Raw genomic sequence first — 16,745 nt, 5'->3', positions numbered from 1 at the left:
TATCATGTGCTAAAATGAATTATAAATCACAGACAAATGAGATTTTTATTGAAATTCAGTCAAGAACTCTTCTACAGTTTTGTAATTTATTTTAGAAAGTAAAACCAGTCAAAAGCCCATTCTTTTTTTTCTTGCAATGAAACTATTGCAAGATAGTATTTAAAAAATAAATATTAAAATATATAATATAATATATACAGTCAAGCCCGAATTTATTCATACCCCTGGCAAATTCTGATTTAAAGTTACTTTTATTCAACCAGCAAGACGGGAAATGACAGGCTTCTCCCAAAAGATAATAAGACGATGTACAAGAGGCATCAGGAAAAAAAAAATATTACTCATCTTTTATTTACATTTGAACAAAAAGTGGCATGTTCAAAATTATTCATACCCTTCTCAATAATCAATAGAAAAGCTTTTAATGGCTATTACAGCAATCAAACGCTTCTTATAATTGCTGACCAGCTTTTTGCATGTCTCCACTGGTATTTTTGCCCATGCATCTTTAGCGATGAGCTCCAACTCTTTCAGGTTGGAGGGTCTTCTTGCATCACCCTGATCTTTAGCTCCCTCCACAGATTTTCAATTGGATTTGAGTCAGGACTCTGGCTGGGCCACTGCAAAATGTTAATGTATTTGTCTGCTAACCATTTCTTCACAATGCGCAGCCGCAGGTCCTCAGTGAGCTCCTTTGTCTTAGCCATCACTGTCCACAAACCAACAGCAGAGAGCTTCTGTTTTTCACCTGTTGAGTTGATTAAAACAGCTGTTACCAGTGAATCAGGGTAATTAGGATGCTTTAGAACAGCTTGGACTATTTGGAATGGTAAAGAACTTTGGATTTTCCCATAGACTGTGACAGTTTGCAAAGGGTATGAATAATTTTGGACATGCCACTTTTTGTTCAAATGTAAATAAAAAGCTGAGAAATATTTTTTTCCACAATGATGCTTCTTGTACATCGTCTTATTATCTTTTGGGAGAAGCCTGTGTCATTTCCAGTCAAAAAAAAACTTGCTGGTTGAATAAAAGTAACTTTAAGTCAGAATTTGCCAGGGGTATGAATAATTTCGGGCTTGACTGTATATATAAATTTATCTTTTCCAACAATATACACTACTGTTCAAAAGTTTGGGGTCAATAATTTTTTGTTCTTTCTTTTTTATTAAAGAAATTATTACTTTTATTCAGCAGGGATGTGTTAAATTGATAAAAAAAAAAGTAATAGCAAAGTCATGTTAGAAAAGAATTATATTTTGAATAAATGCTCTTCTTTTTAACTTTTCATTCATCTTTAAGAATCCTGAAAAAAGGTTCCAAACAAAATATTTGGTAGCACAACTGTTGCCTACATTGATAATTCTAATAATAAGTCAGCATATTAGAATGATTTCTAAAGGATCATGTGAACCTGAAGACCAAAGTAATGGCTGATGAAAATTCAGCTTTGCATCACAGAAAAAAATCTAACATTCATCTAACATGAGATGTTATGTTGTATGTTCCATTCTAAATTTTTTTAAGAATCTTGTTTTTTTATAATCTTGTTATGTAATTATCTTAATTGCACAAAAGAAAATTAATTTGTGAAATACAACGAACAGTCAGGCCGTGAAGCAATGACAACCCCTTCTCCCCCCTTACACAAACAGACCCATTCAACGACTCAAACATGCCATCATAGTGCACTGGTTGTGAGAATGCATATACACATGTGTGTGTGAGGGCACGTCTGTGTGTGTTTGACCGCAGCACAGCATAGCCCAGCCTCGGAAGGAATGGCCGGATTTTGAGTTGGGGGATGTGCACAGAGTGAACAAATCATGCTAATTGTTTTGGGAAGACTGTGAAAGTTAGACCCAAGATGAAGGCACAGAAGGAGGCTTTCTCTTGGGCATCAGCTGCTTTTGCTGCTCCTCTCCTCTTTATCCTTGCAGTTCTGTTTCATTCAGGTAAGAGGGACAAATGTAGCTTTTTCTCAGATGACAATGCTGCACTGTTGGCCTTGACTGAGAACTAATGGCGTAGTTATGACTGGAAGTTCGAGAAAAATTACAGACGGCTTTTCCCTTTTATATTTTATTCTTGGCATTGCTGGTTAATGTCAAGATCGGATGGATTTTGTAATGAATAGAAACCAGAAAATAACTATATTTTCTATTGGTGTAGACACTTTAGCATTTAGACCCTTTTGGACTCATATATCAGACTTGATGTATGAATTTCATAACGTAAGGTAATATTAATTTAAGTGGCAAATAAATAATGCTAAAGCTTTCTTCTGAACAGGTGTCACTTTTTGAGCTTTTCTAGAATCTTTTTATCAGTTATTACTTGTTAGTTGTTACTTTTTAATAACTGGTGTCAGTGTGATTTTTTTTGTGGATGTTTGGCAGCCAAAATGTGTCACAATCTTTTTATCTTAATGACAAAATATCTTTTGTTTTATTACTTGAAACTATGAAATGTTATGCTTGAAAAGTATTCTTGTACTTTCTTAACCCTATAAAGCCTACTGTATCATATTTTATAAGCACATATCTAAGACCCTAAATCGTCATGGTCATCAAAAATATCAAAACTTTGTTAATAAAACTGTTGTAAACAAACTTCTACATCGCTTTTGTTGCCGCACTGATAGTTTATACATTTTTAGCAAGTAAAAGTCCTTTTAGTATCATTTTAAAATTAGTATCTTTTGGTGTCTTTTCCTGTGAAATCTTTCCTGTTAACTTTTATATTATTAGTAACATTTCAAGAACATTTACTGGACTGAAGCAACCTAGGTTTACTTGATTGTCCATACATAATTTTTCAGAAAATCATGTTAAATAAATGTATTAATATTATAAGTATTAAAATATATAAATATCAATATTTATATGCATTTTATGTAAGTTGTCTGCTATACAGGATTTACATTACAAGCTTTCAGAATTTCATCTTACTTTCTGCACATACAGATAACAGCAAATGCAACAAATTGCATATTTACAAATTTTCTCCGTTAAGTTTATGCCTCTGAATGAATCTGAGGTGTTTTTCCTCATCGAGTATATCATAATATAAAAGCCTGATGTATCAAATATTATAGTCAAAGCAAAACTGCCAAAAAAAAAACATAAAAAAGAACAAGAAAAGAGATTTTTCTGACTATTATTTTATATGACAGGCTATCCAGGGTTAAAATAAATTATATCTGATGTGATGTTGGGTTACAGTGGCATTCATTCATTATGAGTATGAAAGTGACTAAAATATCTGAAATATTGCTATACCACATTCAAATGAAAATGAACGTTAAGTAAATGAAAAATATTGTTTCTATAGGTTTTTGTACGCTAATATTACAGTGTAATGCTGTGCCTGTCTGAAGCAGTGTCCGAGCAGACACTGTAGCAGCATTGAGACAATAAGTTACTAGATGGACAAAGACGACTTAGAATGTACTTTATATTGCTATTTACAACATCATGAAAACCCTTTCCTATCCTCGCATCATGACTACTTTAGAAGCTGTTTGTGTTGTACAATTGGCCAATGTTGTCATCAACAGAGTCACAGGAGCCCCGTGTGTCACTTTTCATCTAATCACACTGATTGTTTGTCGCTCTGTGGGTCCTTTTCATGCCAGGAAATTGGGCCAAACAATTCAAGCTTTTGTGTGCTCATCTCTGGCAGGCCTTTCGCACTGTAAGCAGTTACCAAGGAGATGGGCCGTTTCCACACAGGCTTTTTATTCTGCTGGTTATCAGATAAAGAGAATGAGAATCTTTGATGCTTTACATTACAATACTTACAGCTTTAAAAGGTGACTCACTAAAATACAATACAAGGTCCCACTTTAAATTAGGTGGCTTTAACTACTATGTACTTATGTCAAAAATTGAGTACAATGTAGTGTTCATATTGTATTGCAAAACACTTTTGCTGCTATTGAGGCAGGATACGGGTCAGGTTAGGGACAGGTGGTAAAATATAAGTAAAAACATGTATTAAGTGCATTGTTTCAAATGATTGAAATTAAAAAAAGATTACAATTATTATACATATTCGAATGATTACTGAAGGATCATGTGACACTGAAGACTTCACAACCATTATGAGCATAAACACTTCTTCCAAAATCTCATAGAAATTGTGGTGTATTGCTAGCTATGCATGATTATATAGTAAGTTTCATTTTGATATTTTTGTATTTCTTCTCTGCTGTCTGTGAGACTGTCAGAAAAGAGTTGTGACCCATTTTTGGCTTGAATGTGTTCAGTGTGATCTGAGTCATCAATATCAGAAAGAACTCGATAGTAAAAGGTGTCTTGGACTGTGCAAGTATACTTTATGTAAGTTATGTTGTTGCCCTCTCTGGCAATGGGATCAGATGAGTGTTATTATAGCTTTATGTGCACAAGGTTGCAGTAAAGTCAGACAGAAGGCATGGTGAGGCCTTACCGAACTGACAAATGAAGTGTAATCTTCCCTGTGTGTGAGATTGCTAATGAACCATCATCTAAGTGAACACAACAGGAAATAGAAATTCATCAGTTTTCTAAATGCATGTTATTTTTTTTATTTTTATTTTATTTTATTTTTTGTGAGTGCTTCTTTAAAAGGATAGTTCACCCTAAAATTAAAATTGTCATTAATTACTTACCCTCATGGCGATCCAAACCTGTAAGACCTTCGTTCATCTTCGAAACACAAATTAAGAAACTTTTGAAGATACTACTTTTACAAAAAAAAAGGTAAAACAGCGATGCATTTTGGAAGTTCAAACTAGCAAGCACCATAGAAGTCCACTATATGGAAAGAAATCCTGAAATATTTTCCTCAAAAAACATAATTTCTTACTGAAGAAAGAAAGACATGAACATTTTGGATGACAAAGGGGTGAGTAAATTATCTGTAAATTTCTCCTGTAAGGTTAAACCACTGATGTCACATGGACTATTTTAATGATGTCTTTACTACCTTTCTGGTAGTAAAAATATCTTCATTTGTGATCTGAAGATGAATAAAGGTCTTACATGTTTGGAACATGGGTGAGTAATTAATGACAGAATTTTCATTTTTAGTGAACTATCTCTTAAAAAAGAAAAGAAGAAGAAAGCGAGAGACAAATTTTTTTGGGAAAAAAAATAATTTTCCTTCAATTGTATGAAACAGAATAAAAGATTTGCCACTACTTTTCTTATATAGTGAAAGAAACAAAATGCTAAATTTAAAAACCCCATGCTTTTACAGCGTTAGTCATACTTAATGTATATAATAATTATGTACTAATTATGTAATTTAGCAGACACTTTAGTGTCCTACAGTGCACTTACTACAGGTTCAATTCACAGACAAGCCTGATGTGAAGTGCTTTGCTCAAGAGCATATGGCTAATGTCAATCCTTGTGTGGATCAAACCATCAAATGTCTGATTATGAATTCTAATCTTTAACTCTGAGCTGTATAGAATAGTTTTTTAAGTAAAAAAAATCACTAAAATCTCTATGCAAGTAACTAGACACAAAAAATGAGATGAAATTGAGATCTATGCATTTGAATTGCATAGAAAATTCTATCAAATTGGATTAGTTGGAACATGTTGTAAAATACGTACAAATTGCCATGATACTGGGTTGACATAGTTTATGAACTACTTGCATCTCTTTTAATTTAATAACTTCATGTAATAGTTTTGATAATATTACAAATATTTTTATGTATTTATTCAAATGGCTGAGAATCAGAATAAACCAATTGTGATGTGTTATTCAGCTAAAAATTATGAACTTTAAATATGGAATAATCAATATTCAATTAGTATGACATTATCAAAAGTATGACATTATAACAAGAATTTAACATGCATTTAAAATACTTTCACACTCCTACAGGAATCGTACCTATTTATTCCCTGTGATCTGACCAATCATAATGCTGAATCCGTCATTTTGTCTGACATACAAACAATGTTATTTCTTGTTTGGATTTATTAAAAAAAGACATTTGAATGCTGAGGCTGTGTTTCATACCACAGTAACGGGCCCGTTTCAGAAAGAGGTTTCTGAAAGAAAAGGTCAGTTACTGGCAACCCTGCTAATGACTCTCCATGATTTTATTTAATGAGGTCACTGATGCTAATTTGATGTCTTCACATTTTGGCAAACTAACATTCATTTCATAAATCAGGTGTTTAAATTAGATTATTACCCGTTTTATTAATGCATGGCTCACAAATATGCATCACATTAAAGTTTTTTTAGTTTTTTTTTTTTTAATCTCACAATTGTGTAAACCAAGATTTTATATGCAATTCAAAAACAGAAAACTTAGGACTAAAAAAATTTTATGTGCAGTCAACAACACTTCAGGTAATGACCAGTGTTACCAAGTCCCCCTTTTTTTTTTACCTTTTTCAGGGAGCTTGATTGACAGGTGATCTGACCAATCATAATGCGGAATCCGCCATTTTGTCCGACAAACAAACCATGGTATTTATTGTTTGAATTTTTTTTAAAAAAAGAAAAAATTTGAAAGCTGAGGTTTTGTTTCATACCACAGTACCCTGCTTCATCTTGTCTGTCGACGTGTTGTCAGTTTCCTCTTTGCTCCGCAATGTATTTTTCATTTAAATTTTCGTGTCTGCGAGTTGAAGCGACCCCAATAATGTAATATTTAGCCCTTGAATTGCGAATTTCATTGCGAATGTCTTGTCTGTTGACGCTCTGTCAGTTTCCTCTTTGCTCCACGATGTATTTTTCACTGTGTGAGTTTTTCATGTTCGCGGTTAAAGCGACCCCAGTAATGTGACATTTAACCCCTGAATTTTAACACGGGAACCCTGACAAAAAACTTGTATTTTACCCCCGAAACGCAATTGGGCTAGTTTTGAGTAGTAATTGGTGGGCTTTGTTGTGAAAACCTGGCAATCCTGCTAATGACTCTTTTTAAATTGATTTGATAATGAGGTCACTGGTGCTGACTTGATCTCTTCACATTTTGGCAAACTAACATTAATTTCATAAATCAGGTGTTTAAATGAGATTATTAACCATTTTATTAATGCATGGCTCACAAATATGCATCACATTTAAGTTTTTATTTATTTATTTATTTTTTAAACGTTACAATTGTATAAACCAAGATTTTTATACAATTCAAAAACAGAAATCTTAAATTTAGGACTAAATATTTTTTGTGTGCAGTCAACAACAGTTCAGGTCATGGCCAGTGTTGCCAAGTCCATTTTTTCCCCTCCTCAGGGAGCTTGATTGACAGGTAATCTGACCAATCGTATTTGCTGAATGTGCCATTTTGTCCTGCAAACAAACCATGGTATTTATTGCTTGAATTTCTTAAAAAAAGACGAAATTTGAAAGCTAAGGCTTGGTTTCATACCACAGTAACCTGCTTCGTCTTGTCTGTCGACGTGTTGTCAGTTTCCTCTTTGCTCCGCAATGTATTTTTCATTGAGTTTTTCATGTCTGTGGATTGAATTACCCCCGAAACGCAATTGGGCTAGTTTTGAGAAGTAATTGGCGGGCTTTGTTGTGAAAACCTGGCAACCCTGCTAATGACTTTTTATTAATTTATTTGATAATGAAATCACTGGTGCTGACTTGATCTCTTCACATTTTGGCAAACTAACAATAATTTCATAAATCAGGTGTTCAAATAAGATTATTATTGTTTTATGAATGGATGGTTTACTAATATGCATCACATTAAAGTTTTTTTTTTACATTTTTCAATTCAATTCAAGTTTATTTGTAGAATTCTTTTTTTTTTTTTTTTTTTTTATGTTACAATTGTGTAAATCCAGATTGTATATGCAATTCAAAAACAGAAATCTTAAATTTAGGACTAAATATTTTTTAAATGTAAAGTCAACAACAGTTCAGGTAATCACCAGTGTTGCCAAGTCCCTTTTTTTTTACCCTTCTCAGGGGAGCTTGATTGACAGGTAATCTGACCAATCATAAGGCTGAATGCGCCATTTTGTCTGACAAACAAACCATGGTATTTATTGTTTGAATTGTTAAAAAAATGACACAATTTGAAAGCTGAGGCTTTGTTTTATTCCAAAGTAACCTGCTCTGTCTTGTCTGTCGACGCATTGTCAGTTTCCTCTTTGCTCCGCATTGTATTTTTCACTGAGTTTTTCATTTTCAGTTTTTTCACGCAACAAAAAAGAACACTGACAAAAAAAAACATGCATTTTACCCCCCAAAATGCAACTGGGCTAGTTTTAAGTAGTAATTGGGCAGGTTTTGTTGTGAAATCCTGGCAACCCTGCTAATGACTTTTTATTAATTTGTTTGATAATGAAATCACTGGTGCTGACTTGATCTCTTCACATTTTGGCAAACTAACAATAATTTCATAAATCAGGTGTTTAAATAAGATTATTATTGTTTTATGAATGGATGGCTTACTAATATGCATCACATTAAAGTTTTTTTTTTTTTTTACATTTTTCAATTCAATTCAAGTTTATTTGTATAATGTTTTTTTTTTTTTTTTTGTTACAATTGTGTAAATCCAGATTGTATATGCAATTCAAAAACAGATATCTTAAATCTAGGACTAAATATTTTTTTTAAATGTAAAGTCAACAACAGTTCAGGTAATCACCAGTGTTGCCAAGTCCCTTTTTTTTACCCTTCTCAGGGGAGCTTGATTGACAGGTAATCTGACCAATCATAAGGCTGAATGCGCCATTTTGTCTGACAAACAAACCATGGTATTTATTGTTTGAATTGTTAAAAAAATGACACAATTTGAAAGCTGAGGCTTTGTTTTATACCAAAGTAACCTGCTCTGTCTTGTCTGTCGACGCATTGTTAGTTTCCTCTTTGCTCCGCATTGTATTTTTCACTGAGTTTTTCATTTTCAGTTTTTTCACGCAACAAAAAAGAACACTGACAAAAAAAAAAACATGCATTTTACCCCCCAAAATGCAACTGGGCTCGTTTTAAGTAGTAATTGGGCAGGTTTTGTTGTGAAATCCTGGCAACTGTGCTAATGATATTTTTATGAATTTATCTGATAATGACTTCACTGGTGCTGACTTGATCTCTTCACATTTTGGAAAGCTAACATTAATCTCATAAATCAAGTGTTTAAATGAGATTGTTCTTGTCACAGCATGTGTTCAGGGAGTGAACATCACCAGTTTGGAGACTCTAATCAGAGGGACAGTGGGTGGAGAAGCTCTGCTCTCAGTCCGATACACAAGCACCAGTCTGGATCCTCCTGTAATCAAGTGGCAGCTCAAGAGGGACAAACCTGTTACAGTGGTCCAGTCCATCGGCACAGAGATCATCGGTAACCTGCGGCCAGAATACCGAGACCGTATCCTTGTGTTTGAGAACGGTACTCTGCTGCTCCATAACCTCAAGCTGTCTGATGAAGGCACTTATGAAGTAGAGATCTCCATCACCGACGACACCTTCACTGGAGAGAGCAGCATTGATCTGACGGTGGATGGTAAGAATAAAAACAACATTATAGAACTGGTATCATAATAATCTACTGATAACAATAAAACCATACCTGATGTTTTGCCAGAGCCAATCTCTAAGCCACACGTGCACATGCTCACCTCCACCGTTCTGGAACTGACGGAGAATTTCACACTAAACTGCACCCATGAAACAGGCACTAAGACCACCTACGGCTGGGCAAAAGGTGGTCACCCGTTACTAAATGAGACTCGTCTGCTGCTGTCAGCGGATCAGAAGGTCCTGACCATCACACGCGTTCAGATGGTTGATGATGACATCTACAGTTGTATGGTGGAGAACCCTATTAGTAGCATGAGAAGTCCACCAGTCAGACTTACCGTTTACAGTAAGAATGGGTTATTTGAACATCATTTTATATATTCATTACATATTTGTTTCATGTTTACAGAAGTAAAATGGTCAACTATGTTCTTTTGTTTACAGAAAGGAGCTCTCTTTATATCATATTGTCTACAGTAGGCATCTTCCTCCTTGTCACCCTTGTAACTATGTGTGCTTGCTGGAAGCCGTCAAAAAAGTATGTTTTTTTTCTTTGCCCCTCATCCATCCTTAAGTTAACTGAATTTTCACCACAAATACTTTCATTAACAGATCAAAAAGACAGAAGTCCAAAACTATTAAACCGAGACCCATACCACCAAACCATCACATCAGGTATCAAGATATCAAGCCAGAGGGTATGTAATCAATGTAATTATGTTACTACATATTGATTCATTATGTTTATAATTAAATACAGTTGAGGTCAAAAGTTTACATACACCTTGCAGAATCTGCAAAATGTTAATTATTGTACCAAAATAAGAGGGATCATACAAATTGCATGTTATTTTTTTATTTAGTACTGTCATGAATAAGATATTTCACATAAAAGATGTTTACATATAGTTCAAAAGAGAAACTAATTGTTGAATTTATAAAAATGACCCCGCTCAAAAGTTTTCATACGCCTGATTTTTAATTCTGTGTTGTTACCTGAACGATCATACAGTCATTGTTGGAAAGGGATCAAATACACTGTGCTGAAAAACCAAAGAATTTGTGGGACCTGAAGGATTTTTCTGAAGAACAGCAGGCAGTTTAACTGTTCAGGACAAACAAGGGAATCATGAACAACTAACACTAAACAAACAAACAAAAAAAACAGCTGTAGATCATTCGAGTAACAACACAGTATAGAGAATCAAGCGTATGTACCACTTTTTGGTCATTTTTTAATAAATTAAACTATTATTTTCCCTTTTATGTGAATCTTGTGATCTTATTCAGGTCAGTACTAAATAAAAAATAACGCATTTTGTATGATCCCTCTTATTTTGGTAAAATAATTAACATTTTGCAGGTTCTGCAAGGTGTATGTAAACTTTTGACCTCAACTGTATGTTAGAAATTAAATGTAATGTACTGACGTATTGTTGTTGTTTTTTTGACTCAACAGATGTGTAGTTTGTATTTTAATTGATTTTTACTGTATTGTATATTTATAAATTCTTCTGTATTATATATATATTATATTGTTATATTAAAATTAAATTACATTAAATAAAACTATCAGTTAAAATATCAGATTTTTTGTTTATTACCACAGAATCTAATTTTGACTTTAAAAAGTACAATGTGTAGTTTGTATTTTTTATAAAATATATTGTGTAATTTAATATAATGCGTAATTGTTCATTTTTATATCAAGAGGATGTCATTGCAATAATGTATGATCATGAGTGCAGGATGCACGAAAAATCTAATTGAATAAATAAATTATTATAAATTAAATTAGTTAAAATGCCTGCTTTATTGTTTACCACAGAAAATAATTTTGTCTTATCCTTCAATTTTTAAAAAGAAGCAAAAATATTCTGTTAGACTATTGTAAAATGGTTTATTCTTATTGAAATATTTTGTATAAATTTTTATGTGTCACCCATTAGATATGCCCAAAATGAATTAAATCTCATGTTTAACCACTATAGAGACATCAGCGGCAAATTCCAGAAGAATTGGCCAAGGTAAGGCTGCTCTTGGCAGGTTCATTAGCACTGAAAGACCAGTGACACCCTGGAGATCGCAAATTTTCAAATAGGCACTATTTTCAAACTAAATATTTGAAGTTTAAACAACTAGTTTTTTCCCAAAAAACTCATAATACTATATTCTGTGACACAATAACATTAGTAGGCCTATCATGACACTTGCTGTGAGAAATGCTGAAAGCTGAGTAATACAAACAGTAAAACAGTTCCTGTGGTGATACTAGTAGAATATCACATGGTTAAAAAGACCTCTCAGCCAATCAGATTCCAGGACCAGAAGGAATAAATGATCATTTTTCATTTATGTTTCTAGATGATGCCATCCCAATAATGACTGACCACGAGCGCAGGAATCCTGTATCACTCTACATCTTAAAAGAGAAGGTATTATGACATCATTATTTAATTTCCCTTTCCCATTACACCTTCTTTATGTTTAAAAATAGGCTTTCAAGTGGATGAGTGCTTCATTACCTCAGTACAGCTGTCTGTGAGTCAGAGTGCAACCACCTGACTGCAACATTTCTTTACATTAGCCATTAATATTCAGCACATATTCTAACGTACTGTACAGCAGAATAGGTTATGAGATTATCACATTTCTGCACTGCAAGAACAGCCTAGAAGTTTTGCGTGTCTTGACAATATGAAAGTGCATTAATGTAGGCGTGTGAAGACTGTAAATGCCTGCACTTAACATCCTCAGGATTCTCCTCCTGGCGAGCCAGCGTCGACGTGTGAAACATGCACTTCCAACAGCAGCAGCCCTCCGAGCTACAGCAGCTCAATACCTCCTCCATCCGACTCGCTCGAGCCTCCAGCGCGCTCCTCTCGCAGATACCCTCGCACCTCCACTAAATCCCCACCGCACCATCGCCGAAGGAAGGGACACAGTCAGAGCCCACCAGCCCCGTCCCCGCCCCGCAGCCGAGGGTCCGGTCAAGCCTCTCAGCACTCTGCTGCCTCATCTCCAGCCAGGGTGCCTGAGGATCCGTCCACCCCTCCACAGGAACCCAGAGGCTCCCCAAAATCATAGTTGATCACACTGACCGCGTCTGCCGAGCCCACATGCTGCAAAAAGACAGACACTCTATTGACCTGCACAAATACTTTTGCATTAATGTGTGTACATTTGTAAATACACATATGTGTTTATGCTCCAATACTATGCGTTTTGAACTTGTTTAGCTTTATCATGTTAAGACACTTTTTCAAAAGCACATTGTGAATGTTTAGTTTATTTTAACATGCTAGGATCTCTTCACTCTCAGAGATGTCTGGTCACTTCACTGTGATTGCGTTGGCCTGACAAAGCCTTCAAGTTAAATTCAGCACAGTCCTAAATATTAATTATAGTTTAATTATGTTTGTTTAAATACAACTATGGTTTTTTTTATTAATAGTTTGACATTATCAGATATGTGTGGTGGAGGGGGGATAAAATGTTTTTTTTTTATTAAATACTTTGCACAACAACCTAGCAACCAGCCAGAATACCTTAGCCACTGTCTAGTAATCAAGAGTTATTTTAGTATTGTTGACATACTACTATAGGTTTTTATTATTTTGATTAGTGTTTATTTTTGTATTTTACATTTTTATTTTAAGAAAAATTGTAGTAATTTTCTTGTTTTTGTTGTTTTTAATTGTTATTGTTTTTTTTATGTCTATATCGTTTTTTGTTTTGTTTTAGTTATTTTAGTACATCAAGTTTAAAGGGATAGTTTATCTAAAAATGAAAATCACCCCATGATTTACTCACCTTTAAGCCATCCTAGGAGTATATGAATTTCTTCTTTCAGATGAACGCAATCAGTTATATTAAAAAATGTCCTGGCTCTTCCAAGCTTTATAATGGGAGTGATAATAAAGTCCAATAAAGTGCATCCATCCATCATAAAAAGTATTCTACACGGCTCCTGGAGGTTAATAAAGGCTTTCTGAAGTGAATTGATGCATTTGTGTAAGAAAAATATCCATATTTAAATCTTTATCCCCCAGTTTCACAGACAAGGCTTAAGCCTAGTCCTAGACTAAAATGCAAGTCTGAGCTGTTTCAACTGAAAGAAACTTGCATTGACTGATCTTAAAATATATCAGTGCTTTTGTTAATGTTTTTTTTTAAGGCACGTTTATAAAAATTGCTTAAATGTCCTAAATGAACTATGGCCTACACCTAGCTTAGTCTAAGCCCTGTCTGTGAAACCAGGCCTATAAATCGTAATCTTTAGCTTCTGCTAAGTGTCATATGTGCATTCATATGATAGTGTCGTTCCAGTGGATGATGTAGGACGTTGGCGTAGCGTAAGCTCCTGTGAGAATATTCTAGTCTTGCAAGAAACAAGTTGTCTTTACAGCTAAGGAAAACCAGTCTCCTCTTGGCTTATATCAAAATCCTCCTTTATTTTTCTGTACAAATGCTTGTCTCTGCTCTGTGCTTTTGCGTTTGTCACTTCCTTGTTCGTCACTGCCTTTATTATCCTCTCTCTTGTGAACACGTATACCACAGTTAGCAGTAGCTAGAGATTACAGTTTAGAAAGTTCTGAATATGGATATTTTTTACACAAACACATTTATTCATTTCAGAAGGCATTTGTGCCATGTGGAGTACTTTTTATGATCAATACATGCACTTTTTTGGGCTTCAAAATCTCAACTCCCATTTACTGCCATTATAAAGCTTGGAAGAGCCAGGACATTTTTCAATAAAACTCTGATTGTATTTATCTGAAAGAAGAAAGTCATATACACCTAAGAATGGCTTAACAATGAGTAAAACATAGAATTTATCATTTTTAGGTGAACTATCCTTTTAAGGTAAGGTAGGCACATGCATTTCCTGTGCTACTAGTGTCAACTAGTGAAACCACAAAAATAAAAAGTTTTTAAACAAACTTTAGCAAACACCCCTTTCACGCCTCACGATCACAAATGCAAATTTTACAGGTCTTTAAAAGGGAAGGCATGTCTCAACAGAAAAAAAGATAACATAACATAACATATTAGGAATATTTTTAACTTTAAGTTTAGCTTTCCTGTCTAGAAACTTTCCATCATATTCATTCATCTTGTAAAAACACTGCCAATGCTTACCCCTTTTAACCTGTTAACCTGTCCTTCAAATTTTGTCTTGCACTTCTGTACCACCATGCGTCAAGGTACTTTTGTCGTTATTTTTGTTTTCTTCATGCACAAATAGATTCTCATACTTTCATAAAATTAAGGTTGAACCACTGATGTCACATGGACTATTTTAACAATGTCCTAACTACCTTTCTATGCCTTGAATGTGTCAGTTGTGTTGCTGTCTATGTAGGGTCAGAAAGCTCTTGGATAATCAAAAATATCTCAATTTGTGTTCTGAAGAAGATTGAAGGTCTTAGGTTTGGAACAACATGAGGGTGAGTAATTAATGACTGAATTTTCTTTTTTGAGTAAAGGTTTGAAAATACCTGCCCTATAAAAATAGCTCAACTATCACCCAGAACAGCATAACACAATAGCAAGCGTCTAGCAACCAGCAAAAACTCCTAAGGAGTGACTTAGCAACACCCTAGAAACCACCTAACTGGTCTATACTTATTCGAACTACCCAAGCATTCAAACTACACAACAACTGTTGCATACACTTCAAGGGAAGGCTTTGTCAAGCCAGCATGGTATGTTTGTCTTTCCTTTTCTAGTTTTTCAGTTTTCAGTTTTATTTTGGTGAATGTAAATGACAAGTAGAGTTGATCTGTAATGAAGATGTTAAATAAAAGATTGAAAAAGACCTGAATGCAGTCTTTCACATATTTGATGCAAGTTTCTCCTGCTCATAATCTGAGCCTTATGTAATCATGCCTTTCTCACTAAAGTTCATACTGTTCCTGAAAAGGGAGAGACAATGTGCATGCTGATTCACACAAAAGACACAGTAGGCTCCTTGTTATGCATGTGCATGGCCGTTGAGATTGGGCATTGTAAAGAGAGCCGGCTGTTCTTGTGTTGATTCATACCCATGCATAAATGTATAAGTTGGAGACAGAAACCCAAATAAGCGAAGGGAATGCTAATAGATTACCCCTGTGGAAAAACAATGCCTCAAAAACAGTTCCAGTCATGATCAAAAGTTGTATAAGACTAGCATGAGTAGGTATGGAAGCTTCTTTCCACCACGGGATTTAAAAAAAAAAGGAATTATGACTTTTTATATTATTAGAAGTTTGTTTGTTTTTCTTTCTTTGTTTTGTTTTTTTCCTATTCTGAGTTCATATCTCTCAATTTGTCATTACATCACAAAGAAATTGTCAGAAATTGTCTGAATTGTGAGACGCAATAGAGGGTTTTCACAACGCACCATCAACCGACCATATTGACAGCACTGAATGCCACTGAACCGAATGAAACTTGCATATTTTGCTGATTAGTGCTTTTGAAAATGGACAATTATTGTCATATTTTGGGCTGTACTAATCGGTCAAACTGGGAAAAACATTTGGAGTACTATAGACTGCAAAAAATTCAAGGTGAAGAAAAACTGTCTGAAGAACAAATTTAGGTGTTTGTGGTTGGCCAAACTGAACCAGGATTTCCAGGGCAAGAATTTTGACAACATTCGCGTTTGTTCTTATAATTTCCGGTCAGGTAGGTAAAATATTAGGCTAGTATCTGCTTGTACAGGTGCTGGTCATATAATTAGAATATCTTCAAAAAGTTGATTTATTCCACTAATCCATTCAAGAATTGAAACATGTATAATGTTTACATTCATTCCACACAGACTGATATATTTCAAGTGTTTATTTATTTTAATTTTGATTATTATAACTGACAACTAATGAAAACCCCAATTCAGTCTCTTAGAAAATTTGAATATTACTTAAGACCAATACAAAGAAAGGATTTTTAGAAATCTTGGCCAACTGAAAAGTTATTTATAACTTTTTATTATAATTACTGCAGCAATGCGGCGTGGCATGGAGTCAATCAGTCTGTGGCACTGCTCAGGTGTTATGAGAGCCCAGGTTGCTCTGATAGTGGCCTTCAGCTCTTCTGCATTGTTGGGTCTGGCATATCGCATCTTCCTCTTCACAATACCCCATCGATTTTGTATGGGGTTAAGGTCAGGAGAGTTTGCTGGCCCTTAAACCAGGTACTGGTAGCTTTGGCACTGTGTGCAGGTGCCAAGTCCTGTTGGAAAATGAAATCTGCATC

At 34.5% G+C, this 16,745-nt stretch overlaps 1 protein-coding gene across 2 annotated transcripts; it reads left to right on the top strand.

Annotated features, from left to right (window-relative positions):
• The first annotated feature begins 1,791 nt into the window (after positions 1-1,791).
• On the top strand, positions 1,792-15,321 carry hepacamb (hepatic and glial cell adhesion molecule b). 2 transcript variants are annotated; one of them, XM_073840319.1, is made up of 8 exons: positions 1,792-1,955; positions 9,139-9,480; positions 9,562-9,843; positions 9,942-10,035; positions 10,110-10,195; positions 11,489-11,524; positions 11,862-11,932; positions 12,255-15,321. In XM_073840319.1, the coding sequence occupies exons 1-8, from the start codon at positions 1,868-1,870 to the stop codon at positions 12,582-12,584; spliced, it is 1,329 nt and encodes a 442-aa protein (XP_073696420.1). In that variant the 5' UTR covers positions 1,792-1,867; the 3' UTR covers positions 12,585-15,321. The 2 variants fall into 2 exon arrangements, with proteins under 2 accessions (XP_073696420.1, XP_073696421.1); XM_073840320.1 differs by lacking the exon at positions 11,489-11,524.
• The last annotated feature ends 1,424 nt before the right edge of the window (positions 15,322-16,745 follow it).

The sequence above is a fragment of the Garra rufa genome, chromosome 5, assembly GCF_049309525.1.
Source record: "Garra rufa chromosome 5, GarRuf1.0, whole genome shotgun sequence".
Lineage (NCBI taxonomy): Eukaryota > Metazoa > Chordata > Actinopteri > Cypriniformes > Cyprinidae > Garra > Garra rufa.
The sequence above is the reverse complement of the archived record's forward strand: the minus strand, read 5'-3'. Positions and strand labels throughout refer to the sequence as shown.

Excerpts from the sequence above, each read along its gene's own strand:
- hepacamb (XM_073840319.1), top strand. The coding sequence starts at position 1,868 with ATGAAGGCACAGAAGGAGGCTTTCTCTTGGGCATCAGCTGCTTTTGCT. Across the intron at positions 10,036-10,109 it reads TGCTGGAAGCCGTCAAAAAA|ATCAAAAAGACAGAAGTCCA; the intron begins GTATGTTTTTTT and ends TTTCATTAACAG. Across the intron at positions 11,933-12,254 it reads TCTACATCTTAAAAGAGAAG|GATTCTCCTCCTGGCGAGCC; the intron begins GTATTATGACAT and ends TAACATCCTCAG.